Below are 25,088 nucleotides of genomic sequence, written 5' to 3'. Positions count from 1 at the left end.
GTACCATCTTCGTGTGTGGGTGAGCCGTCCTCTTCCTCTAGGACGCCATTTCCCTAGGACAGAAGGAAGGCACTGTGAACAACTACACTGGTTGGCTGCAGACAGAACTAATCACCCTCCTGGCATCCATGCATCTCCCGTCCATGTCCGAGATGGCTAGCAGGCCGCCGAGGCAGACTTTGCTCGGTGAGGCAGGACTGGCCCGAAGGGACCAGGTCCGAGGCATGTTACAGCTGGATCCCCAGGACTGTCAGGAGTAACCCTGGTCATAGTTTAGCTTACATTGTTTCTCTAAGGGGGAAATTGCCCAGTGAAAAAGCAAACAGTGAACTCATAAAACTTTCAGAAATCCCTTAGGATCCCACGCCTATCCAGATACTTCTTTGAGAACATCTGGCTCAAGAAAAAGTTCCAGAGGCCCTGCTGTGAGCTGGGCGCCCCCCCCCCCCCAGGGCTCCGCCACAGCATGTGTCACGCCAAGTTGTGATCGCATCTCCCCGACCCAGCGGAGCTCCTGGATGGGTGGAGAGGGTGGGGGCCAGGCAAAAACCATGTCCCTCAGTTTTTATGTCCCCAATGCCAGGAAGCACCCGTGAGACAGCTGTCCTGGGTAAATGCTCACCAAGTGAATGAGGATAAACACTCTCTCAAGGGGTCTGGCCCGGAAGACTTCCCTCTAGAACTCACTCCACGCCTATTACACTGAGACCAACGCCCTCTGCTAATCAGACAATCCCTCTTCTCCGCACCCCACTGTTCGCTGATCCAAGTGCACCACTTTGGAAGGCTTCTTCCCAAACAGCCCCCATCCTATTTGTGTCCCCTGCCAGCACTGACAGTCCCTGCGACTGGGGAGGGAGCTCCACTGTCCGCCTTACGGTTACCTCTGCATCCTGCTCTTCGGTGGCGAGGCCGACAAAGTTGCAGTCCGGAGACACGGCTGGCGTCACCTGCAAAAGAGCGACAGAAATCAAGGCTCAGATGCAACCGGCTCTCCTCCCCAGCTTGCCTGGCAGCAAACCAAGTCCTCAGGAAAGAAATGGTGCCAAACAGACGATCAGATCTGACGGGGTCTCTGATCCTGCTATGTGGTACCCTGCTTTCCGGGCCACCCCTCCTGAGCACTGGAGGGCTTTGCACATTTCCCGGGCAGACCTAGGGTTGAGCTAGTTGGGACGTGCGTGTGAACAGAGATCCCAAGTGCTCCTCCCTTACCTCTCCTGCTTCTGAGGGGGCCCTGCTGGCGGCCCGGGGGGAGGGGAGCGCCTCCCCCTCTTCTTCATTGCCAGGGGCGATGTAGGAGCCAGACATGGAGGAGACGGTGTCCGTGCTGATCTGGGAGTGCTGGCTCTGGGAGGACACCATGGACATGACCGACTGGGCCAGACTGCTGCTGGCTGGGTCTTTGGAGACAGGGGTCGAAGGAAGGAGGCGGGAGAGATCAGGCCCGGCTGTAGGGAGCTGAATGCCGCGCAGAGCTGTCTCCCCGCACCCGGGCAGTGAGGGCGCAGTGGCCTGACCTTGCCCCCAGCGGAAAGGGTTTAGATTGACCGTTTTCCAGGGTTTTGCTCCTTTACATTTTTGAGCTCAGACTCAACCTCAGGGATGAGGGATGCTTGTCCCTGTCATGATGTTAAAGGAAAACCTTTCGACAGCAGGACTGGGAGCAAGATCACCGCTTCTCTCCTAGCTCAGCAGCAAGACCACCCTCTCACCGCAAGACAGCGAGGCCCCCTTCCCTCTCAAGACGGCCTATGTTGCGATGCCCGTTAGGTATTAATTTGCTGCTCCCCAGTCCCTCCTGTAGGAAGTAAGAGAAACGCTGTGGACTTGGCTAATGGGGGAAGAGCATGCAGTCACTCCCTGCCCCCACGTGTACCTTCTGGGGAGGAAAGTGTGGAAGAGAGAGGCGTCCCTGTGCAAGACGACTGGTCGATGGCTCCCGACGATGACAAGGTAAGATTGTCACTATCTGGAGTGACGCCACATTCCTGGGGGGGGGGAGCGGAGTAAGGGCCCATCAGACGCGGTGGAGGGGGAGGGTGTGAGGGCAGGGACCCTGGCCGAGGAGGAGGGAAGGGGATCCTGGGAGGGATGGCAGGAGGGAACACGCAGGGGCAGGGCTGGTCTGTCATCCCTTCTGCAGCCCTGACCTGAGTGGCTGTCTCCCAGGGGAGGCACAGACTTCAGTCAGCACATCCTGCCTGAGGCCGAGCATCTGCTGGAACTGCACAAAGACCGCAGCTCAGGTGACACAGGTCACCCAGCAGCTATGACACGGGGATACCCCAGTTTCCCCAGGATTACAAACAGCTTTCCTTCTGAAGGAAAAGAACACAAAACCAGCAGAGGCCCCGCTGCCGGCTGGGCTTCTCCACCTGGATGACAGGTTAGTTCCAGCTGGATGGAGGGAACACAGACACACCTTCCCCACCACTGCCTGCTCCTGGAGCCCACCCCCCGGGCTCACAACCTCGGCCCCCCCCCCACCAGCCGACGCAAAGTCCTATTGTTCTCTCTCTGCAGCCCCGTTCTCTCTCCCCCAGGCAGTCTTCTTAAAATCTTAGTTCAGGGATCCCCCCTGCCTGGACTACTGGGGTCGGGGTCATTCCTGGTTCCATCTGCCTCCCCACTAATCCAGTCTGCACACCCCCGTCAGGTGGGCCCTCGGGAAGCAAGGTGCCCACTGTGGCACCGGCTGGCTCAGAGCCCTCAATTCTGCTCCGTGTTCTATGTTACTGTCCCGCCACCTGGAATGTCTCTCTTGCCTTTCTCTTCACGTCTAAGAAATTTTGATACTCAGCTCAAAGGTGGCTCCTCCATCACACCTTTTCTGGTTCTCTCCACTTAACATAATCCTCCGTGTCTCTGCCACAGCACTGTAGCATCTGTTTTGGGAGCACGCTCTTTCTCTAGTTAAAATTCACTCATTCATTCAACAAACACTGAGCAACACTTATGTGCCAGATATGGTGGTCGTATTTGTGTACATGTCCTGCCTCCAACTGGACCATGAGCTCCTAAGGACAGGAACCACTGTTCCTCTTCCCATGCCCCACTGCACCTGGCCCGAAGCCTTACTGGGAGTGGGCATCACAGACCTCTGCCTTCTGTTAAACACAGCCTGTGATGGCACACAGGGTAGAAAACCCTGCCTGACCTCTTGCCCATCCCCCCCACCCCAGGGGGCTTTCCTACCTGCTGTGCCTGCGCCCAGAACCCTCTCTCCTCAGTCATCTGCACAATTTCCCCTTTCACCTCCTCTGTCCATGGACCACTTTTTTTTTTAATGGAGGTACTGGGGATTGAACCCTGGACCTCGTGCATGCTAAGCACGTGCTCTACCAGTGAGTTGTACACCCTCCCCTCCATGGACCACATTTTTAAGCTAGCATCCCCACCTCTGGCTGTGAGGCTCCCTGACTTGACGTACTGAGCCATGGCAGCATCTGACACACACTTTGTACTTATACTATCTTTTGTATCCACCCCACCCCCACCATCACGCATATAATAAGTGCCACGCGGCGGGGGACTTCTGTGGTGTCCTCACTACAGCCATTCTCCATATAGAGGGTAGTGCCTGGTCAATGACACAGGCTCCATACATTTTTTTTTTTAATTTAAAAAAAATTTTTGTCTTTTTGTGGGGGAGGTAATTAGGATTGTTGTTTGTTTATGTATGGCAGTACTGGGGACTGAACCCAGGACCTTGTGCATGCTAAGCACGCACTCTGCCACTGAGCTATACCCTCCCCCCCCATACACTGCTGAGAGAATGAGTCTGCTGAGGCCTTCGCTGCTGTCTCAGAGTGTTCGATCAGGAGGTGTTTGATGAAGGAATGAGAGCAGGTGGACTGGAAGAGGCTAACAGGAAGAAAAGTGCCTGGAGCCCAAAACCAAGAAAGAAAAAGGCCAATGCTCATCACCTCGCCCACATGCTGGGCTGACAGCCCCTGAGACAGGTGCGTCTCGGATTCACTGCAGGAACGCTCATCGTCCTCTTCGGGCAACACAGAAGAATTCTGGGAGGTGGACCTATAAAAGCCCGGAGGGAAAAGCAGCTGTAGCCAGTGTCCACTTACAGGACAGGACTTGCCTGCGCTCTCATTAGCCAGACGTCCCCGGGAGAGCAGGACCGTGACAGGAACCGAAGGGAACCCGAAGCTTAGGAAGGAGCAGGGATGTGGGAAAGGGCACCAGAGGGTCTGAGACCTCTTCCAGGTGTTGGAAAATCTCAGTTTTGACCTTTAGTGCCTTCAGAACCTTGTGTCTGAACTTGGGAAAAGCCACTGACATTTTTAGGGTTTCAATATTTTCATCTATAAAATAGCCTCCTTTCCTCTGCGGCAGAAGCTTATTGTGACTTGGAGCCTAGTTGGATTTAAATGCTTAAGAAATACAGATCACAAGGTTCCTTCAGTCCTCAGAGTAAGCAATGCTCCCCAGGGGCCTGAATGACCCTAACGATGTCATCTTCCCTGTGCCCCATGCCCTTCCCCCGAAACGGAACGCATAAGGTTTGTTCATCTGGATCCGTCTGCGTACCCATATGCCATCTTATTTTCCTTTCCTAAGGGGTGGGATAACTTCCCCTCAAGTGTTAGCCCAGGTCTTGAGTGAAGTGAGCAGCTCTGGGAACAGCCCAGAGGGTCTACACTGCCCTGGGACCTGGGACGGGAATCAGCACTGAAGAGGTGAAAGATGGATTGACAGCATCTCATCAAGGACCCCAGGGCCAACGCTGTCGCACACCAGCTACTCACTGGGAGAGACTCTTTTTCAGCTTGAGTCCTTGGCTTCTGCAGTCGGACAGGCGGTCGAGGGGCGAGAGCGTCCGGATAGGAGGCAGGTGGCCATCGCTGCCGTAGGAAGGCAGCATTCCTGAGAGGTGTCCGTCCCCAAGCACGTGGAGTGGGGGGACTGCTGGGGACGGGGTGAGGGGCCCATTGAGGGCCTCCAGAAGAGACACCACTTCATAACCAGGTGGAATGTTCTCTGAGGACTAGGGGAATCAGAGACAGGTTGAAAAATGAACTAAATACTCTTCGTTTTATGGTTTGAGTATGTTTCTTCCGCTACACTGGAAGAATGCTTTCTCTTACATGTGGTCTGGGGGCTCTGCCAAGAAAAGCTTCTGTCTTAAGAGGCATATGAGAACCACACATTCCTAGACTCTGCTTACAGATGAACTTCTTCTTAATAATGTTGATTTTTCTGACTATAACAGAAATATATGTTCATTACAGGAAACTTGGAAAATACAAAGAAGTGGAAAGAAGGAAAAAAAAATCATCAACAATCAAACCACCCCAAGTGATAACTTCTGTTAGTATTCTCGTGTATTTCTTCCATTTTTCCCTCAGTACTATTTACACAGTTATGATCAGTCTGTAAATAACAATTTTATACCCAGCTTATTTTACGGAACATAAATATTTTCCTTCGCATGCGTCCCTTTCCATAGATACCATACATTTTCTAACTCTTCTACTGGTGCTGGCTATTTATTTGGATCCATTTTGTACTGTAAACAACACTTTGATGAACATCTTTGTGTATAAATCTCTTTTTTTTTTTCCAGATCATTTTCTTGGTATTAAATTCTAAGACCTTAGATTACCAGGTCCAAATGTTTTTAAGGCTCTTGATACATACAGCTGTTTTGTTTTTTTCAGTGATCTTGCCCTCTCACAAGCAGTGCAGAATACCTATTTTAATTGTTTCTTGGCCAGCAAGGGGGTATTTTTTCCCCCAATTTTTGTTTATTAAAAATTCTTTAAAATTTTGAATCACTATGTTGTTGAAACTAATATGGTAAATCAACTATACCTCAACATAAATAAATAAAAATAAAAAATCAAACACACTTTTTTTAACCTGGGAAAGATGTTCACAATATATTGTTAAGTGAAAAAAGCACAATACAAAACGGAATGCAAGTATGAGCCCATTTTTATAAAAATACACATTTTTAGCAAAGTAAAAGGACAAATGATATTTACCAAAATATTAACATTGCTTGTCTTAACATAATAGGATGACGGTTGATTCTGCTTAACCAACCTTTTCTGCCTATTTGAATTTTCTGTAATGAAGATTATTTTTTTTAATGGGAAGGTAGTGAAGGACTTATTAACTTCAGATTATCCCAGTTGTGTTCCCAAAAGCTCCTCTAGTAAAGTAAATGTTTCTGTTTAGTCTATATATGGGGAAATATTTCTCCCTCATAGATTTGAACGTCCTTCCAAGATGACATTCACTCAAATTGCCTTTTAGGTAAAATATAGAAGAGCAATTGTTGATTAAAAAAAAAAGAAAGAAAAGAAAAAACACTCAATTATCACCAAAAAGAATATGCGAGAAAATACAAAGCCTCACTTTAAAAAAGGAACAACCCAAATACATACTACTAAATTATACAGTTACATCATCTAAGTTTAGTTTACTGCAAAGATCAAGACAGCACACTAGAAGTTGGCAGCTTCTTTTCCACACCATTCATAGCACTCATGCTGTCAAACATACACTTTTTAAATGTTTTATCTTTTGACAGATCACAGCTTGGGGTATTTTTTAAAAAGAAAGTTTTTACATTTGAAAGGTGAAAAATGATATCCCATTTTAATTTGCATGTTGTTGATTTTTAACGTGCTTGACTTTTTAAAAAAGGATGTCAAAGAGCTGTGTTTCCTCTTCGGACGATTTTAAAAATAGATCCTTTGCCCATTTATCCACTATTTCATTCATGTCATTTATGGTAAAGATACTAGCCTTTCCTCTGATACAAATGTTGAGAGTATATATTTTTTTTCTTTAAATGACTTGTTGTTTGCCTTTTAATTTTTTTTTTGTTTGCCTTTTAATTTTAATCATCTTTTACACATACAAACTTTAAAAATGTTTATGTGGTAAAATCGACATGTTCCCTTTTTGTAGTGTTCCGTTGTTTTTTAGATCAGAGAGCCCTCTCCCATCCACAGGCATCTAAAGAATCATCCATAATTTACTCCAGGTTTTCAAAGTTTCGTTTGCTTCATTTTTTGCATAGTTAACTAGTTACTCTATCTGGAATTTGTTATCTGGTAAGGAGTGCAGTGCTAAACTAATAGGATTTTTCCTGCCTAAATCACGACCTAATCATCCCAATACCATTTACTGAGTAATTAATAATTAATCTCCTCCACTGGCGTGTTAACTTAAAGACAAGACCTGCGAGTCTGTAACCACAAAGCCTGGAGACTTTCCTCTAACTGTCACTGACACCATGAGACCGAGGTGACCTATTTCATCGACTCAGCTCCCGGTCCCTGAAGCCACGAATGGGATAAAGGAAAACAGTTACCTTCTTCCAGGATTCAGATAAAGACAGTAAATTGTGTCCAAATCCAAAACAATCATCCTCTTGTTTCTGCTTGGGGGAGTTCCAGAGCTGGATCTCCCCGCAGAATGAACCTGTAAGCTGACCGCTCTAGGAGCGGTAAATATTAACCGGACACAGAGTTCCCAAGGCGGAAAAGGGAGGTTTTAATGATCAGTACCCAGTCTTCCGCAGTACTATTGGTTGGTTTTAACACAAGATCTCAGCCAGCTTACTAAATACTTCAGTGTGCCAAGGTGTAAATTACTTGCTGCAAAGTCACATAAAGAAGGACAAAAGGTGAAAAAAGCCCAACTCACTGAATGCTCTTCTGAGTCTGATGTCTGGGAAGAGATGATGGGGTTGAAGCTGGTTGGGGACAAGGGGCCCAGTTTTTTCCGCATGGCTCGGATCTGAAGCAGTGCCCGGAAAGCTGTGAAGAATTAAAAAGGCCATCAGGACATCGTGATACAGCGGTCAGGATGAACAAGAGCCCACACAGAGCCACGATCCCTCCTCCCCGAGTTCCTCCTTGGGGGGCCCAGCAGGGCCCGCCAGCCATTCGCCCTGTGGGTCTGGGGCTTACGCAGTCGGCAGATGGGGCAGTTGTTGGCCTGGTAGCGCAGGGTGTCCGCACAGGTGTTGCACAGGCAGAGGTGGCGGCAGGGCAGAATCAGGGTGTCCCGCACGTCTGAGAGACACACCACACACTCAGCACTGTTATCGCTCACTTCATCCTCAGCCACCTGGCCGGAGACAGAAATTCAACCAGTGACACAGAGATGCTCACGTCCCCCTCTTTCTTTCTTTAAAAAAATTTTAAAAGCTTTTGTGTGTGTGTGTGTGGGGTGGTGGTAACTAGGTTTATTTATTTATTTGTTTATTTATTCATTTATTTTTTGATGGAGGCACTGGGAATTGAATCCAGGACCACGTGCATGCCGAGCACGCTCTGAGCTATACCCTCCCCGCCACGTCCCACACTCTGTACAAGGTGGCTTGCCTGCAGAGCTGAGATAAGCAATTGGAACAGAACCATACATTTACACTGAACTTGATGGTTTCCCAAGTGCATTCACACACTCAGTCTCACTTCATCTGGCAACTGTTTGTCTCCAGCTCATCCTCTGAGGCTCAGAGTTGGTCCTCTCTGACAGTCTGAGCTGAAGGGGCCCAGGAGGCCACACAGGCAAGGGGGAGGGCAGTGAACTGAGGGACCAGGGAACTGAGAGAGCAGAGCCAGCTCCCCAGGAGAGCTGATCCAAACCGGCCTATTTTTTCATTTCCACAGTGACATAGTACAATCATCTGAAATGAAGAACAAGAAAATACCCTGCTAGTACCCAACTGATGCCCGAGTTTGGCCTGGTGAATCCCTAGCTCCCGGCTGTCTCAGAGACGTTCCCCCTCCGCCTCCTGGGAAGAGCACCTTCAGAACTGCGGACGGAACTTGCCTTAGACTCTTGCGTGTTGTATTTGTTTTCGATTCCATAGATCTCCTGAAGGAGGTAGCTCACCCCATCCACCTGGAGAGCAAATGGAACAGTTCAAGGGCAGGCAGGCTCTGCTGAGAGGTAGGAATGGGAACTTGCCCCTGCCCCAACTGCCTCTGGTAACCAAGGACCACTGATGCACCATGACGAACGTCAAAGGCTTAGACAAGCAAAGGATGCTTTGATTCGCTTCTGTTTTCTCTTTGGGAGGGGAAAGAAAGTCAAATGTCTAATTTGCCCACCACTATACCCAACGGGGAATAACACTCACACTGCAGTTCACCATGATGGACGGTTAAGAAAGGCAGAGACCAGGAAAAGGATGGAAGGGTGTGCATCAAAACAGAAGCATCAGCTATGTGATAAACGCTGAGTGTAGATGTTATGAAATGAAGGAAAGGAAATGGGAAAGGAAGAAAGAGAAGAAATGAGCAAGAAAAAGAGGGGAAAGGGAACATGCAGAAGCAAGGAGAGAGAGTAAGACCTTCAAAGAGGGCCTCCTCCCATTGTGCCCCCTCCTGCACCACCTCTGATTTGCTGCAAAATTACCCTGATTGGTCCTGCTTCTTAAAACTCCAATTCAACGCCCTCAAGTTCCTCTCCCACCAGCTGGGGCCACGTCAGTGCCAAAGCTGGCCCTTCCCTTGTTTCTTGATGCGAGCCCACCCCCCTCCCCTGCCTCACCTCCGTCCCAGGGAAACCCTCCCCTAAGACCCAGCCTGTCACTGATTTCACAGCCCACACTCCAGTTTGACACAGTCTGTTGCTAATGCCAGTCTAGCAACAGGAAAATAGATCAACCACTTCCTTTGAGCTACCCTAGCCTTTCCATCCTCCAGGCATCCTCCCCAAGGGGCAACTCACTGAGGCCTGGCCTTTCCAGGCAGTGCCCTGGCTGGGCTCAGGATCTGTTTTCTCCTCTGCCTCTCTTCAAACTTGCTTTAACATAGTGACTAGATTGAAAAGGACATTATCAACAAATTTATACTAAAGTATTATTGACTACCTTTGACCCTGTTAACGGTGGAGAGCACTTAATACCCCAAAGAATGAACAATTCAGAATTTTAGATATCTGTCACCCATCTGCAGAGAGACCTTTCTTTGTATCTCAACCAAGGACTACCCTCCCCACCACCCAACTCTCCCTCTGTGTGATGACCTACCCTCCCTTGGCAATGCCACTGCCACCATTGTCCCCTCCTCAGCCTCCATGACTCCCTCCTACCTCTGCAAGAGTGGAAGGAAAGTGCTGGCACACAGTGGCGGTTCGGGGTTTCCAGCAGACCTATGCATAACTTACCCCTCATTCTGGAAGGGGGCAGATGGCCAGCGAACTTTGAATTTGAGGAAAGGAATGTTGGGATAAATTAAGCCAAGGGCTCTAATTGGCTCTGAATTGGACCCCGATACTTAATTCTTTAGCTGGAAATGTTTCTCACCCTGGCATTTTAAATAAAGAGAGTTCTCCCTAAACCTAATGTCAGGAGACAAATCCTGTCCTTTCCTTTTCTTAAGTCGTTTGCTCAGACAATGACAGCCTCACCACCAATTCCGGAACAATAAAGACACCAAAAATCAGCACTCCTTTCAGGCCCACCCAAGTAGTTTCTGACACAGAAAAGCATTCCCTTTTTGCTTTTCTTCTTTGATTAAGAAAAAAAGGGTGGGGGTGGTAGGAGGTAACGAGCAGTGAAGGAGCCAGCTTGGGGGGCTCCATCGGTCCCTGGCCCTCAAGCACTTACCACCTGTTTCTGTTTGAGGGGCTTGACACAGAAAGTCCCGTCTGTGTGCTGGAGTGAAAACAGGACAGTTACAACAAGCAAGGAGGGCATCGAAGCGCCAGCTGTTCTTTTGTTACTTCTCTCGGTTACACGTGTTCTTGGACCCCCCGCCCCCCATGTGGAATGGCAGACCCCTAATATGGGACACATCCCACCAGCACGTGGTCTGGCCCTTCCACTTTAAGAAGAGGCCCAGGGAGTCCAAGGTCTTGTAACAAGCTGGCGGCAGAGCTGGAACTAGACCCCAGTGGTGGGGGGGGGGGCAGGGGCAGAGCCCCCAGTGTGGTGCTCACGCAACTCCCCCCCACTTCCCCAGCCGGACACGGCCTGCTGAGCCCAGGCAGCCAGCAGGCAGGGCCCCACGGGTCCTCCCAGGCCAGCCAGGGCTAACTGTCCCAAAGTGAGGCCTTACGTACCTTTTCAAAGGTGCCCAGCAGGACGTGGCAGTGGCCAAAATACTCTGAAAGAAATAAAGCCGAATAATACACTTCAGTTCTGTCCACCTTCCCCGATTCCCTGCAATCTGGCAAACCGAACACTCTGGCTGTCACGGGAGAGGGTGGGTAATGTCACCCAATAGGAGTCTCGTCCCCCAAGGAGCTTGGGTGCACGAGTGCCTGTTTGAGACCCACAGAGACAATGTGCTGCCCGGGGGCCACAGCCGCTGCCAGGCCGGTGTGCTCCACGGGGCACGTGCGCAGCCAAAGAGGACAGGAAGCCCCCGTACCATCTCCTTCATCCACCACAGCATGGACCACCAGCGGGTACACCTCTCTGTCCAGGTCGAAGCCAAGCTGAAGGGAAAGAAAAGGAAAAAAAAAAAAAAAAAAAAAAAAAGGGCTTAACACATGTAAGCGGTGCAGTAGCCCGTCAGAAGGGGAGGCCCCGTCTCCGCAGCTCATCCATCAACCTGGTTACCACCCAAGTCCACTTAACGGAAGGCCGACTTAGTAAAAATCTCAGAGACGGAAAGGCTTCTAACCTACAGGTCTTTCCTTTGGGCACTGCTTCCTCAAAATATCCGAGGTTAATGGGCTACTTTGGAATAGAAACACTAACGAGGTGACATGTAGCCTCTCAAGGACGTGAGGACGTTACAAGGCTGAAGGGGAGCGTGGTCTTCCAGCACCTGGGCCCATTCTTGGCTGCCAGCTGGGGTCCTAGTCACTCCCACGCCCTGTGGGTCTGTGTGCGGAACCGGCCCGTGCTCCCTCCCAGCAGCCAGTCCCCCCGCCGCCAGCGGCGCTCACCTCGTCTTCAGCCCACTCAGAGGGGTCCACGGTGTGGGAGGGCAGGCAGAACTGCTGGCACACCCCGCGCTTGTAGTGCACGGTCTCCGACTGCAGGCTGTTCTCTTTGGGGATGTAGCTGTCCATCAAAGGGGGAAGCAAAGCCAGAGTTACGATGGAGCCCAGACGACCGGACAACTTCCTCAGTCTCCTGCCTGTTCTCAATTACCAACAGGCTTAAGGAGAGGGAAAAAAAGGAAAAGGAAAAAAGGAGAAAAGAGAAGATCTCCTTTATCGCCTCTTTCCTTTGGCCTTGCTTAGTGATGCTATTAAACTTATCTCTTCAAACTGCACACCCACAGAAAGGTCGCTTCATAGATTTTTAACAGCACCTCGATGACCTGAAGGGCCACGCTGCTGTCACTGTGCCAAGATGGCACAATTTAAAGGGAAACAGGGAAAAAGGAAGGCTGTGCAGAAGAAAATCCAAATTCAGGAACCAGATCTCACCTGGTTGCAGAAAAAGACTGTTTTTCCTCCCCAGGTGAGAGCGCCAGGCACGGACCCTGACCGGTCTGGGAAGGAGCGGCTCCCTGGGCCCTTGTCCTCACCTGGCAATGCCATTCTGGAACTCTTCGGTGGCCTGATAATAGATGGTGATGGCCACTCGGGCATCAGTGTCGAAGGTGAACTCCACGTTGTAGTGGACTTTTGCTCGACCGGTCTCTTCTCCAGGGGTCTTCACCTCCTCGGCACATCTAGAAAACCACAAAGACTCAGCATTTTCAGGGGGTAGCAAATCAGTATTTGAAAATGTATCTCCTTTTCTTCTTAAATTTATTTTTTAACTTTTTTGGGGGGGGGGTTAATTAGGTTTACTTATTTGTTTTACTTTTACAGGAGGTGCTGGGGATTGAACCCAGGACCTTGTGCGTGCTAAGCCCATGCTCTACCCCTGAGCTATCCCCTCCCCTAGGCTATTTTTGATACTTCACGGTGCTACAGTTAACATCCTTGTGTATTTGCCAGACTTTTTTTTATAGTTTTTATTTTAATCAAAGTTACTAACCACATATTTTAAATAGTTTCCACAAGGCTTGTGACAAAGAACAGCAAGTCTCACTCTGCTCCCTCTACCCTTCTTCAAAGGAAACCTCCTTCACCCTCTGTAGCTGACTGGGCACTTACCTGCATATTTCTAAATAACATGCTGGGGTCAGTTTTTCGGTTTGAGGCATTCTCTGTTGCCTTCTTACCATGGAAACGAGGCTTGCTTTCTCTTTCCTCACCCTGTTCCACGTAGGGACCCCCGCCCCCACGCCGCCCCCGTGTGATGCAGCCTGACTTTGTTAGCTCAGAACATTGCTGTCTTCAGGAATGTGATTCTTTCAACATTATCTACGTTGGGGGGGGGGTTGTGGCTCAGTGGTAGAGCACACACGTAGCACGCACGAGGTCCTGGGTTCCATCCCCAGCACCTCCATCATTAAAAAAAAAAAATCACAGCTCAGCCATAGAGCCATCTCTGATTATATTTTTTTCCCTGCATAAGTTTTTCGTAGCATTTGTACTCATTTTTTTGGGAAGTTGCTTAGTTTTCTATGCACTAATCACTCATTGAAACCCAAATTCTCTGCCAGCTGTCTTAACCTCTTGATGTTCTGAGCATTCTCGGCATCTTGTCTCTTTGGGCAGGTCTTTCTGGAGCCCTGTGAGCTGCTCCATATGCACCCTGGACCCTCTATACCTGCACACTGCCTCCATCCTCGAACCTCCCGGGCCCATCACTCTGTGAGTCCCTTTCGCCTCTGTCCTGGAGAGCTGCACGTTCCCTGTACCTCCTGGCTTCCTTTTTCCTGGGTTACACTACCATTCTGCTGGAGCACAACTTCCAGTAGCTTCCTGAAAAGGGGTGTGTTGGAGGGATAAGATTTGGAGAGTTTATTCTCCACTCACACTTCATGGGAAGTCTGGCTGAGTAAATTATTCTAGGTCATAAATACTTAAAAAAAATTTAAAAAGTCATTTCAAAGCATTGCTGCGTTATCTTCCAGTTTCCAGTGTCACTCTCAAGAAGTAAGAAGCCATTCCAATATTGCTGACCCTTTTTCTCTTTGATACAGAAACTCCTCTTCCTCATCCATAGTGCTGGGCACTCGGTGGTCCTTTGTAGAAACTCTTAAATCATGTGTGTCACTGGTGACTCCTCCCTTCTGAATTCTCCACTCTCTCCAAAACTGTGAGTTGGATGTTGGACCTTCTAAATGGATGTTCTATTCTTCATATCTTTCCTCTTCTATTTTCCGTATCTTTGCCTTTTTGCTCCACTTTCTAGAATGTTTCAACTTGTCTTCCTACATTCCATCGATTTTTTCACTTCTGTGTTTTTAAGTTCTGAGAGCCTTGTTTTTGCTCACTAAACGCTTTGTCACTGTGTCCGTGAGATAAGAGGGCAACATTTTCTCTGTTTTCTCTGACGCTACCAATCAAGTTCTCCTCTTCCTGCACAGTTCTCATTGCCACCTTTTCCCCCGTTTGTTTGTTTTGTCACTGTCTTTCATATGATAGGCGTTCCTTATACACCTGAGAATCTTTGGTTGTCCGCTCACATGTAAGAAATTTAAAACCTCTGCTTGGAACTGAGTGCGTGGCAAGGTGTGGGGACTCATTTGTATCTGGTGAGGAACCTCCAATACCAGTGTCTTTGGTCTTCCCACCCGGGCGGGTCTGATCGCCCAAAGAACAGTTTTGCTCTCTTCTGACAAAGGCCTGGCTGCCGGCCTTCTGGGGGCAGAGTTGGGGGTGGAGGATAGGCTGGAGGACTCAGTATCCAGCAGTCTACCACCACCTAACCCCCTGTTTGCAGTGCAGAGTCCAGCCCTTAGCTGTGCCTGGGTCCCCCAAGTCCAGACACCCTCTGTTTTAACTTCCCCAGTCAGCACCACCTGCTCGCCTTCTGCCGGAGTGTGGGAGGTGCGAAGGCAGTTCGGCCGCACAGTGTAAGGTGAGGGAGGGCCAGTGAATACCTCTCAAACAGACCTTCCACCAATTCCCCTCCTTTTCGCCTCCCGCACCCCCCGCCCCCGGGTGTCCAGAGGCACCTGGAACTGCCAAGTCCTGAGCCTTTGGGGGGAAATCACAGTATAAACTGGTGATTCTCCGCTCTTTCTTCTACTTGCTCAAGATTCTGATTTTCCAGGTCTAGTAAGTTACTTAACATTCATCATCTGTTTTCTAGCCTCTAAAATTTTGTTCCTGACACCGTCTTCCCATTCTCCCAATTCTTGTGGATTTATGCATTTTTTGTCTGCTTACAGGATGTCTCTTTTTCTTTTTTTCCCCATCGAAGTACAGTTGCTGTACAATACTACATGAGTTACAGGCACACAATACAGTGAGTCACAATTTTTAAAGGTTGTCTTCCATTTACAGCGATAAAATATTGGCTGTATTCCCCATGCTGTGCATCTGCTTGCAGCTGATTTTAGACCCAGTAGTTCGTGCCTCTTGCTTCCCTCTGTATCTAGAAGGCTCCTCCCCCTTCCCTCTCCCCGCTGGTAACCATGGACTTACGCTTTTTAAAAATACCCATTATTATTCAGTGGGGTTTTGAGAGGAAGCAAAGGAACACTTCCACCTTTACCTGAAAATCTGAGAATCAGAATTTACTCCAGTCCCATCTTGGAAAAACAAATAAAAACACCCTTCATCTTAACATTTACTGAACACCAAGTTCTTTCCCTTGTATCATCTCCTTCAATTTTGGCCACAGCCATGAAAGGTAAGTTCGGCTGTCACTGTTTTACAGGGAGAAGCCTGAAGCTCAGAAACTTGCCCAACAAGCAGTCGTGAAGCTGGGAAGCAGACTGGTCTTCTGCGTCCCAGCCAGGTCCTCTGAGCACAGACAGCGGCCCCACTCTGTTCCCGAGCTGCAGCCAGGCTGCCACGTCCGAGGCCAGGACCTCACAAGGGCTTGCACCCTGGAATCCATCTCCCTCAAAAGCGCCAGCAGGCCATGTGTGATGAGAGAACAGGTGGACAGGGGAGCTGACAGCTGGCAGGCTCCCGAGGCCCCACCACCTCCATCTACTCCGATGCTCACAGGAACCCCCCGCCGAGGCTGTGGCTGCAGACTCTTCTGCAGCCAGAGACGCACCCCCTTGGCTCTCTTGTCCCCGAGTTGACCCTGGGGTGGGAGCAGTTGGGGAGGCAGTCAAATAACATAAAAAATTGAAAGAGACAGACAGAAAAGAGCTTAGGGGCAACTTAGGCTGGGAAGAAGAGATTTTAGGGAAATGGGGAGTGACTGATAATGAGTATGGGGTTTCTTTTAGGGTGATGAAACTGTTGCACAGTTAGAGGGCAGTGATGATTGCACAACTCTGTGAATAACTAAACATCACTGAACTGTATACTTTAAATGAGTGAAGAATGGTCTGTGAATTATATCTCAGTAAAGTGGATTATATTTTTTAAATGATTGGAGAGGAATAAACCTCCTGATCTAGACAGGCATAAAATGGTCTCTGAGTCATCTTCCTTATCCATTTAGAAAAATGTGGGACCTCTGCTTTGTCTGAACCAAATCTGTCTCCCCAGGGAACCAGTGAGTCTTCATGGACAGACATGCTACCTGGATGGCAGCATCGGCTGAAAAATGACACTGTCTCAGGGGCAGCACGAAGAAGGAAGATGTTGTGATAATTAATACTGACAGCTGGGATTCAACAACAAACCCGGGGCACCACGAGCTCCCCAGAGGAAGGGCATATGAGATTGCAAATGTAAAGTAAATAGAAGCAATAAAATAAGGGTTTCCTGTGCCAAGTTCAAGTATCCCATTTTTACATAGGCTTGTTGAGGTGTCAGCAAAATTCACTCTCTCCCCCAACCACTCTTTTTCTGACAAGTTCATCGGGGAGAGATACTAACGACGGCTTCCAGGAAAGGGAACGTGCTTCACAAACGCAGACTATCACGAAGAATTCTGAGCACTCTAGGCCCCGAGACATGCCATCCAGGCAGCTCAGGACCCGGGTCTGGCAGAAACTGCTCGGGGAGCCTCTCTGCGGGGAGTGGAAGAAGGACCCCAGCCGGGAACTTACTTGACGAGCCTCAGGGTGTCCTTTCGGATGTTGATCAGACTTCTCAGAGTCTTCACTGGTTCTTGGGGAGGAGGGGCAGCGTAAGGAAACTGTGTCAGAAAGAAAGTGGGAGAAGACAGGGTGTTTAGAAAGACCCATAAGGGCCCCTCACCGGTCAGGGCTTCAGGGTTGACAAAGAACAGCCTTTCGAGGTGCAGGGAGGGGTCACTCCCTGCAGGAGGACACAGAGGCCCGACCAGTTAAGTGAACTTGGTCAAGGTCACACCTAGTGGCAGAACTGGGATCCGATTTGGCGTCCAAAATGCTATGTTTATCTGCTTTTCCCATTAGATGAAGCTTATCTGAGTCAGCATTCAAAGTGTGGGCAACTAATAAAAACTCCCACTGAAGTTCCAAATACCAAGGGACGCACGGTGGCTGGTGGCCGAGTTAATCACAAAAGGCTTTTCCACCTGACCTTTCACAACAGGGAGCCGGACCTGCAAGGATTTTCCTTCAGGGAAGCCACATGGTGTCTGAGGAATTTAGGAACTGCAAACACAAGAGAACCCCATCACGTGTACAGAGCGGAGGCCTGCAAACAGCGAAGAACAAATTTCCTCCGCAGCTGATCATACAGAGCAGAGTTTTTTACAAGACGTGAGCCCAGAGCTCTTTGGGGGTCATCAAAGGTTTGTGGTTGTCCATCGTTTACCTTATGCTTTCACTCTCTCTCCCCCGTTCAGACATCTGTGTATCCAACAGACGATAGTGAGGAGATAAGAAAAAGGAAACAGTAAAAAAAAGAAAAATTCACAGGGAATTGCTTTTAGAAGATGAAGAGTGATTTGAAATCTTCCCGGTAGTCTTACAGTGTAATTTGGGCAGTAAACGTTTTTTACATGTGAGTCACAGGAAACCTACTAGCGTTTGGAGTTTTGCAAAACCGCGGTCGGTGCTCCCAGCTCTGACGTGCCTGCGCCCAGAGCTGGTTTCAGAAAACAGAACGTCCACACAAAACTCTGTGCCTTCACAGATTTTTGCTGACTGCAGCTGCTTCACTCAGGCAACACAATCGAGCCTACGGTACATCTCATTTTGTGTATTCAGTGTGGTTGCTGGTACTTCACGTGTACGAACGTGACCTTTAAGAAAATACACTCACTCCAAGGGGGAGGGCGTAGCTTAATGGTAGAGTGCATGCCTAGCATCCAATGAGGTTGTGGGTTCAATCCCCAGTACCTCCATTAAGATAAATAGATAAATACATCTAATTACCTCTCCCCCAAAACCAACCAAGGAAAAAAATACATTTAATCCAAACTATCAGATATGCATTCAGATTATCTGCTTTGTGAGTATTATACAGTAACATGTTACTTTTTTATTAATACCTTAAACATGTATTCTTTTAAAATATGAGAGTTGGTGTTTCTGATTACAAGGCAATACATGTTCAAGCAGAAAACTGGAAAAACACAACAAAGTACAAAATCAGCCATAATTTCACCACTCGGCGATACCAAAATTAACAGCGCAGAATGTTTGTTTTCAGACAGGCACCCGTCCATCCACTTCCCTCCGCCCTCCCCTCCCTCCACATCTGTGCATGGTTTCACACTGTACATACTGTTTTGTCATCCCTCTTTCACTTAGAAAGTTGTGGCAAATGTTTTTAAAGTCTATAATTTGACGATATAACCACACACGTTAGAGACACGGGCATACTTTCCTCAATTCCACACTATTCAACGTTTTCAGTTGGTTTTCCTTTTTTTATCTTTTTCACTGAGATACCTGTTGGGGTGAAGGTCTTGTCCCTACGTTTCTGCCCACCTGTTTGATGGTTTGCTTAGGGCAGATTCCTAGAAGTGGAATTACTGGATCAGAGAGTAAGCAGAGTTTTAAGACTTTAAAAAATACGTTGCCAAATTGTTCTCCCGAAAGCTGATTCTAATTTTGCTCTCCTGCCTGCACTGCACCAGGAGGCTTTTAGACAGGAAAGCTGAAATCCTCATTCAGATCCCATCTGTGGCCCATTTCTACCCCCACCCCCGCCCCACTCTGCTGAGCTGTCACACTAAAAGAATTGAAAACAATTTTAAAATAAGCTTAAGCAAAAAGTAATTAGGCAGGAAAACCCGACACAAATGCTCGTCTATTCTAAAGCCAAAATAAATGACTTTGGGATTAACATTTTTTTCTGGAGTAGCGAAGTTAATCATATTCCTTCGCACGGGTACTTGGAGTTATCCATAACTCCTACCTAAGTTAACAAAACAAAACAAAACAGTTTCTCCCCTCACTCTTTGCACTTTCCCCTCCACATCCTCCGCCATTAAAAACAGAAAAGTGGAAGGAAAGGGGGGGGGGGAAGCTGGAGTTCTTTGTCTTCCACTTAGAATATCACGTTTGACGATGACTAGCAATGAAATGCAAGTTATTCAGTGCTCAGGGAAAGGTGTCCGTGGGGTCACCTGTCATTCTCTTTTATAAGTACTATCCTTTCTAGTATAATAAACCCACTCCTACACTTTTGGTTCTTCTTACCCCGTCCCCCTCCCCCAAAAGAAAACAGTTGAAAATCTGTTTTGGAGAAACTAATCCTGTTTGTAAAAGGCTCCCACCTACCAAAGCTTCCATCTTAGTGGCCTTTCACTCATTCAATCAGAGTCGACCAGCACCACTCAGGGCCAAGGAGTAAGGACAGAATTAAACCAGAAAAGATGGGGTCCTGCTCTTTCGGGAAAGCAGCATTGCAAGGCAGATGACATAGTTACACAAATAACTATAACACTAAACAGAGAGAAATGCCAGAAAAAGGGCAACTGATAAGTGAAGTGATTGCTTCTGGCTGAGGTAATCTGGAAGGCTTCATGGAGGAGGTGGTATTTGATCTGGGATCTTGAAGGATATATGTAATTTGTAAATTCAGAGATGACAGGGAAGATCGTGAAAACCACAGGAACAGAGGCAAACTGAAGAAAATGTTTCTCTGCTCTTAGAGTCGCCCCCCCTTCCTCTCCAGGCCAGGTTAGCGTGCCGTGACTCTAAGTTTCTTCGTGATCTTCGCTTTTTCAAGGTCATTTATTGAGTCCTTACTATGTGCCAGGCACTATGCTAAGCATATTACATTCATTATCTTAGCTGTCCTGGGAACAATCTTGTGTGGTGGAGATGGTCATCCCCTTTTTGCAGATGAGGACCTTGAGGTAGCAGGAGATTCAGTAACACCTCCCCAAGCTCCACAAGTTTTAGGGAGCAGAGTCGAGGTTGGAACACAGTTATACCTACACCTTTCTCTAATACGCTCCTGGATATAAGCTTCTTCATCTAGAGATGACTGGAGGATGGAAGTACTAGTTAGTCACAAATCTGAAAACACAAACCTATGTCTTTGCCCATTCTTTTCTCTTGGTAAGGCAGCGACGAACTTTTCCGCTTGTTTACAGTACCTCCTGAAGACACGCGCCATTACTCTGCTATATTTAAAGCAAAAGAAGCATCTTTTTTCAGTTCGAAACCAGAAATTTCACTCCTATGCTAACAGATACGTGTGACACTGAAAGCAAAAGCTCAGGAAGGACTCAGGTCCGAGCATGTGCCTGCAGCAGCCGCTCAGCCAGCATGCACCGTGCTCAGAAGGGCAACCCGAACTGTTTCTCGGTTCACGTCCACAGTTTCCACTTGCTTCCTCGTGACCTCGGCCCTATGTCTACTGCATTAAGGAGTAAATGATAACAAGAATGATCAGACAGATGGGTTTTCTTGGAGGCAAGCGCCCTGGCACAGCTAGGCCAGTACCCGGAAGAGTAGCCTGTTCTATGCTGTGCGCGGCAGGCCAGCAGGCGCACAGCTGGAGGCGGGCGGGCAGGGCTCCTGCAGGCTGAGTCCGGACTTCATGCCTAGCTCAGCACGTGCCTAGGAGATGCTTCCTGTTTCTCAGACATCGTCCTGGAGTAAATCAATTCTAACAGCCTTATAAAGGACACCTAAAAGTAGCTTCAAGAAATCTCTTTCACTTCTCGTAACAAAGACAGGCTTTAGGTAAAGACTAATGGACAAAGAATGAAATCAAGTCTACTCGTGTACTTAAGAACCAAACCTGCCTGGTCAGGACCTTTACGACAGAGAATGCTACCAGAAGAAAGCCTTCTTAATGGGGTAAAATTTGGGTAATTGTTGCAATTACAGCTGCCAACGCCCGTCCATGAAATAAGAAAACATAGGGAAATGTTTACTGCAGACCTACTATGTGCCAGGCATCACGCCGGGCTCTTTATATATATATATACACACATGTGTGTATATATATATATATTTTCATTTTACTTTATTTAACTGTGGCAAACTATACATAACATGAAATGTATCACCTTAATCATTTTTAAGCACACTGTCTGGCAACAGTAAATGCACTCACATGTCCTGTGTTACCATTGAGTTCTAGTTTAGATACATTCTCACTTAATACTCTAAATGCTCACAGAGGTGTCTGCCAGGCCCACCAGACTGTGAGCTCTTGGAGGATGGTTTGACATGCAGGAGGACCTTAAAATTATGTCGGTTGACTGGATAAATGAAGAATATCAGTATTAACATCCTCATTTTGTAGATAAAGAAACTGAGACTCAAAAGATTCCTGTGATTATTGACGGTCTCAGGACTAATGAGTAGCAGAACCAAGATTTGAACCCACAAGCAGGATTTGAATCCAAAAGCCATGCTCTTTCTAACTGCAGCTGCCTTGGCAACGGCAGGGCAAGTCTACAGGTTGTGCTGATGCCGGGAGCGTTCTAGGCACCTGCATGGGGTGTAGGGAGTCTGGAGGTTAAATGCTCACTGCAAAAGGTACCAAAACCTGCTCAGGTTCTAGAAGCTTGTCCTAAGTCTCTGGATTACACCCTTATGCTTAGGGAGCGGTCCGTACAAAAGTATACCTAACGCCACACTCCTTTCACATTTTAACAGGTGTATCTAAGGTCTTCTCAGAGGGAAACTTTCTTGGAACACAGCGTGACAAAATCCTTTGTTTGTAAGACCTAACCGCACCTGTAGAAGACACAAATGCACATTCAGGGCATGACCGCGTCAGGGAATACTGTCCACAGAAGCCGGGGATGTGTTATCACTGTTCACCTTCTGCCCAAGATGCTTGAATAGCATGTGACTGATAGATATTTCTAAAGCACAGTGGTTCCTCCTCTACATTATTTTCAGAGAACACAGATATTTACCCATTCATTCAAGCTTCACGATGCCCTGAGTGCTGGGCCAGGCCTGGGATTCAGTGATGGACCAGGCACAGGTCTCTTAGTTCTGTCTGTAAGGGGCCCCGCCCCATGACAGAGCTTGCATCTGGGGCACTGCATTTGGGTACAGTACCCACCCCCACCCCCTGCCCACCCCGAGAGTGGTCTCCTTGTGTCTGTACTGAAATACACCGAAATCTCAGAATGATTCAAATCCCAAGCACCTCAAGCCCAGGATGGGAGGACAGTCCCTGTACCGCCAGAGGCACTCTTTGAATGGGCCCCACGGGGGTGCTCATCAAAGCTCTGTGTGAACACCCAACAAGCTCCTCTTTGGCCTCTTATCCTGGTGGTCATCAGCTTCCTTTTACGTTTTCCTTACATCAGCAAAGTGCCACCTGCTGACCAAATGTAGAACTGCCAGTTTTTTGGGTTTTTTAAAAATTTCTTTTAGAACTGCCAGTTTAGATGGAACGGAAGAACACATTGGAGATAGTGTGTGTGTACATACACGTATATATTTATACACACACACATATATGTGTGTATATATCAACCAGATATCCTAGATTTTATTTGTTTAAGTTTTTTTGTTTTGGGGGTTTTTCTTTGACAGGGGGTAATTAGGTTTGTTTATTTATTTACTTATTTTTTTGATAGAGGTACTGGGGATTGAACCCAGGACCTTGTACACACTAAGCTCTCATTCTACCACTCAGCTATACCCTCTCCCCCAATCCTAGATTTTAAGCCATTCTAATTTCAAATATTTTGTTAAAACTACTCCCATGGCTGCACTCACATTTTTGTTGTAGAAAATATGGTCCCAGTGTGTATGAGATCACAGGATATCTTACTTCAGTTATAAATTCTTGGGCAATTCCCAAGAGTCTGTAAAAGGTACTAGAATCCATTCATAAAACTAACTAATTTCAATAAATAGGTTTTTAAGAATGTAATTTGTTAACATTTGCTATTAGAGTCAGACCTGATCACACATGTAAGTAGCACCCTGGATGTGGCCACTGGGAGCTCCCCCAGTTGGCTCTGTGTCCTTCTCACGGGCCCCCATCACTTTTTGAGTAGTTCCTTACTTTCTGGCACCACAAGGTATTCCAGATTCATCCTGTGTTTTTCCTGTCCTCTCCCTGGAATCGATCATGCCTCCAAGGAGCCCTGGTTCCTTTATTAGAGAAGTCTACTTCAGACCATCATTTATTCACTCATCTTTTACTGATGAACACTTGGTCTGTTTCCAGTTTTCACTACTACAAATGGTGCAACAAACATTCCCTGAATGGACACTTAATAGGAAAAAAAGGAGGGGGAATAAAAGGAAAACAAATGAATATGCCCTAATGCAGCTTTTACTTAGGAAAGAAAAAGACCCAAGTGCCAAAAATCTGCTTCCCAAGAGAAAGGAGATTGTTTTAGACCATGTATGATTAAAACAGAAACGTACTCATTTTATACGTTAGCAGACATGTAATATCTGTGTTAAAGAAACAAATAATAGTTAATATGGAAATCTACAACTGGGGGTCATATGAACAGCTCATTTACATAAGCTCTTGCTTTTATAGATTTTAGGGCTTTTATATTTAAATTTCAGTTCCTTTTTATTTACTGCCTGGTTATTTTCTCAGCTTTCTCGACTTCCTCTCTTCTCAGCTATGTAGCGTGTCCAGGACTTACCAGTGGATATTTTTAGACAGGTGATGCTTTAGGACATTTTTTTTTTAGACCAGTGTCAGGAGAGAACAGTGTACTCTCCGCTTGAACGCTGTGAAGTGGATACAAATTTGCCTATTTAACCAGCTGTAGCCCTGGGACAGACTGTTTTGTCCCTGCTGCAGACCAAAACGTCAATGAGCTATATTTACAACAGTAAAACCCCTTTTCACTAATTTTCCATCCAACCCTTGTGTGGAGTCAATCACCAGGGTAGAAAGACTAGTGACCACAAAGCTAACAAGATGTGAAAAGACATTCTTTTCACTCAAAGATGTGAGGGAGACACCAAGAGGGTGTCACAAGTTAACTTTAACTCGAAGATGTTCTGTGTTCAGGTTTGGTTACCAAAGGAATCCATCCAAGAAGGCAGTCTGTTTATAGTCTGTTAACTCCTCCATCCACTAGGTCCCCAGGAAGGGTACACGTAGGACCAATGTCCTGGCTGTGTGACATCACACCTAAGGCTGACCGGTCCGAAATATTTAAACCCTTCTGTGAATATGCCCAATTAACCGGTTCTCTCTGTTCATCCTGACAGGTGTTAGGAGCATGAAAGACCCCCCACAGTGAAAAGCACCCATCACAAAATCGCCCAGATCTCTCTCTGCTAATGACCATCACAGACCCATTTTCTCCCTCCTTTTATGGTTCAGGTCTTGTCTCCTATTGCTGGGGAGTACTCAGACCAGGCAATACGTTCAGTGCACTCTGACATCAAATGCACGTGCGGGGCCGCGTGTGCTACTTTGATGAAAAGTGAAACTTACTCAACTTTCCGTTCCCCCTGACTGAAGCCTCAAGATGCAGACCTCCCAGCAGGCTGAAACCCTACCCAGTCATACTGTGCTTCTACACTGAAAGTACCTTCTTCAAGAGGAGCTGCCTTTACAAAGGATTCCGCCTAACACCAGCTAATTTTAAGGAGAGAATTAAAAGGGGAAAAGAAGTGCTTTTAGTAAAGCAGACACAGTCATCTTTTCCCTCCAGCAAGTCGGTAAATAACGACTAATGGTCAGAGAAAGGACTCGTTTCAGACAAGCGCTCCATTCTAGACTTCCAGATTTCACCTGGCCGGAAGACTCGTCACCTAGCTCACAAGTAAGAATCCACTTTTAAGCAAGAGATCTTGAGGTGCCTACTACTGTATGTAAAG

General features: G+C 47.4%; 1 protein-coding gene and 1 long non-coding RNA gene across 5 annotated transcripts in view; one reads left to right on the top strand and one right to left on the bottom strand.

Moving 5' to 3' along the window:
- The window catches only part of RNF157 (ring finger protein 157), a 69,700-nt gene that overhangs the window by 9,948 nt on the left and 34,664 nt on the right, over window positions 1-25,088 (bottom strand). For 3 of the 4 annotated variants that reach the window (XM_032456780.1, XM_032456783.1, XM_032456781.1), the window contains exons 3-17: window positions 16,971-17,059; window positions 12,477-12,623; window positions 11,887-12,004; window positions 11,364-11,430; window positions 11,053-11,096; window positions 10,598-10,645; window positions 8,815-8,886; window positions 7,947-8,106; window positions 7,681-7,793; window positions 4,767-5,005; window positions 3,930-4,038; window positions 1,880-1,991; window positions 1,216-1,403; window positions 885-950; window positions 5-53 (exon numbers count right to left, since the gene is read on the bottom strand). In XM_032456780.1, coding sequence (XP_032312671.1) covers window positions 5-53; window positions 885-950; window positions 1,216-1,403; window positions 1,880-1,991; window positions 3,930-4,038; window positions 4,767-5,005; window positions 7,681-7,793; window positions 7,947-8,106; window positions 8,815-8,886; window positions 10,598-10,645; window positions 11,053-11,096; window positions 11,364-11,430; window positions 11,887-12,004; window positions 12,477-12,623; window positions 16,971-17,059 — 1,621 coding nt within the window. The remainder of the gene's footprint in view (window positions 1-4; window positions 54-884; window positions 951-1,215; window positions 1,404-1,879; window positions 1,992-3,929; window positions 4,039-4,766; window positions 5,006-7,680; window positions 7,794-7,946; window positions 8,107-8,814; window positions 8,887-10,597; window positions 10,646-11,052; window positions 11,097-11,363; window positions 11,431-11,886; window positions 12,005-12,476; window positions 12,624-16,970; window positions 17,060-25,088) is intronic. The other variant, XM_032456782.1, reaches the window with a different exon arrangement.
- On the top strand, window positions 1,815-5,282 carry LOC116656730. Its single transcript, XR_004311637.1, has 3 exons — window positions 1,815-1,956; window positions 2,173-2,389; window positions 5,250-5,282. It is a non-coding gene; the product is annotated as an uncharacterized LOC116656730 (long non-coding RNA).

The sequence above is a fragment of the Camelus ferus genome, chromosome 16 (assembly GCF_009834535.1).
Source record: "Camelus ferus isolate YT-003-E chromosome 16, BCGSAC_Cfer_1.0, whole genome shotgun sequence".
Classification (NCBI taxonomy): Eukaryota; Metazoa; Chordata; class Mammalia; order Artiodactyla; family Camelidae; genus Camelus; species Camelus ferus.
Note: the sequence above shows the minus strand (reverse complement) of the source record. Positions and strands in the feature narration are given on the sequence as shown.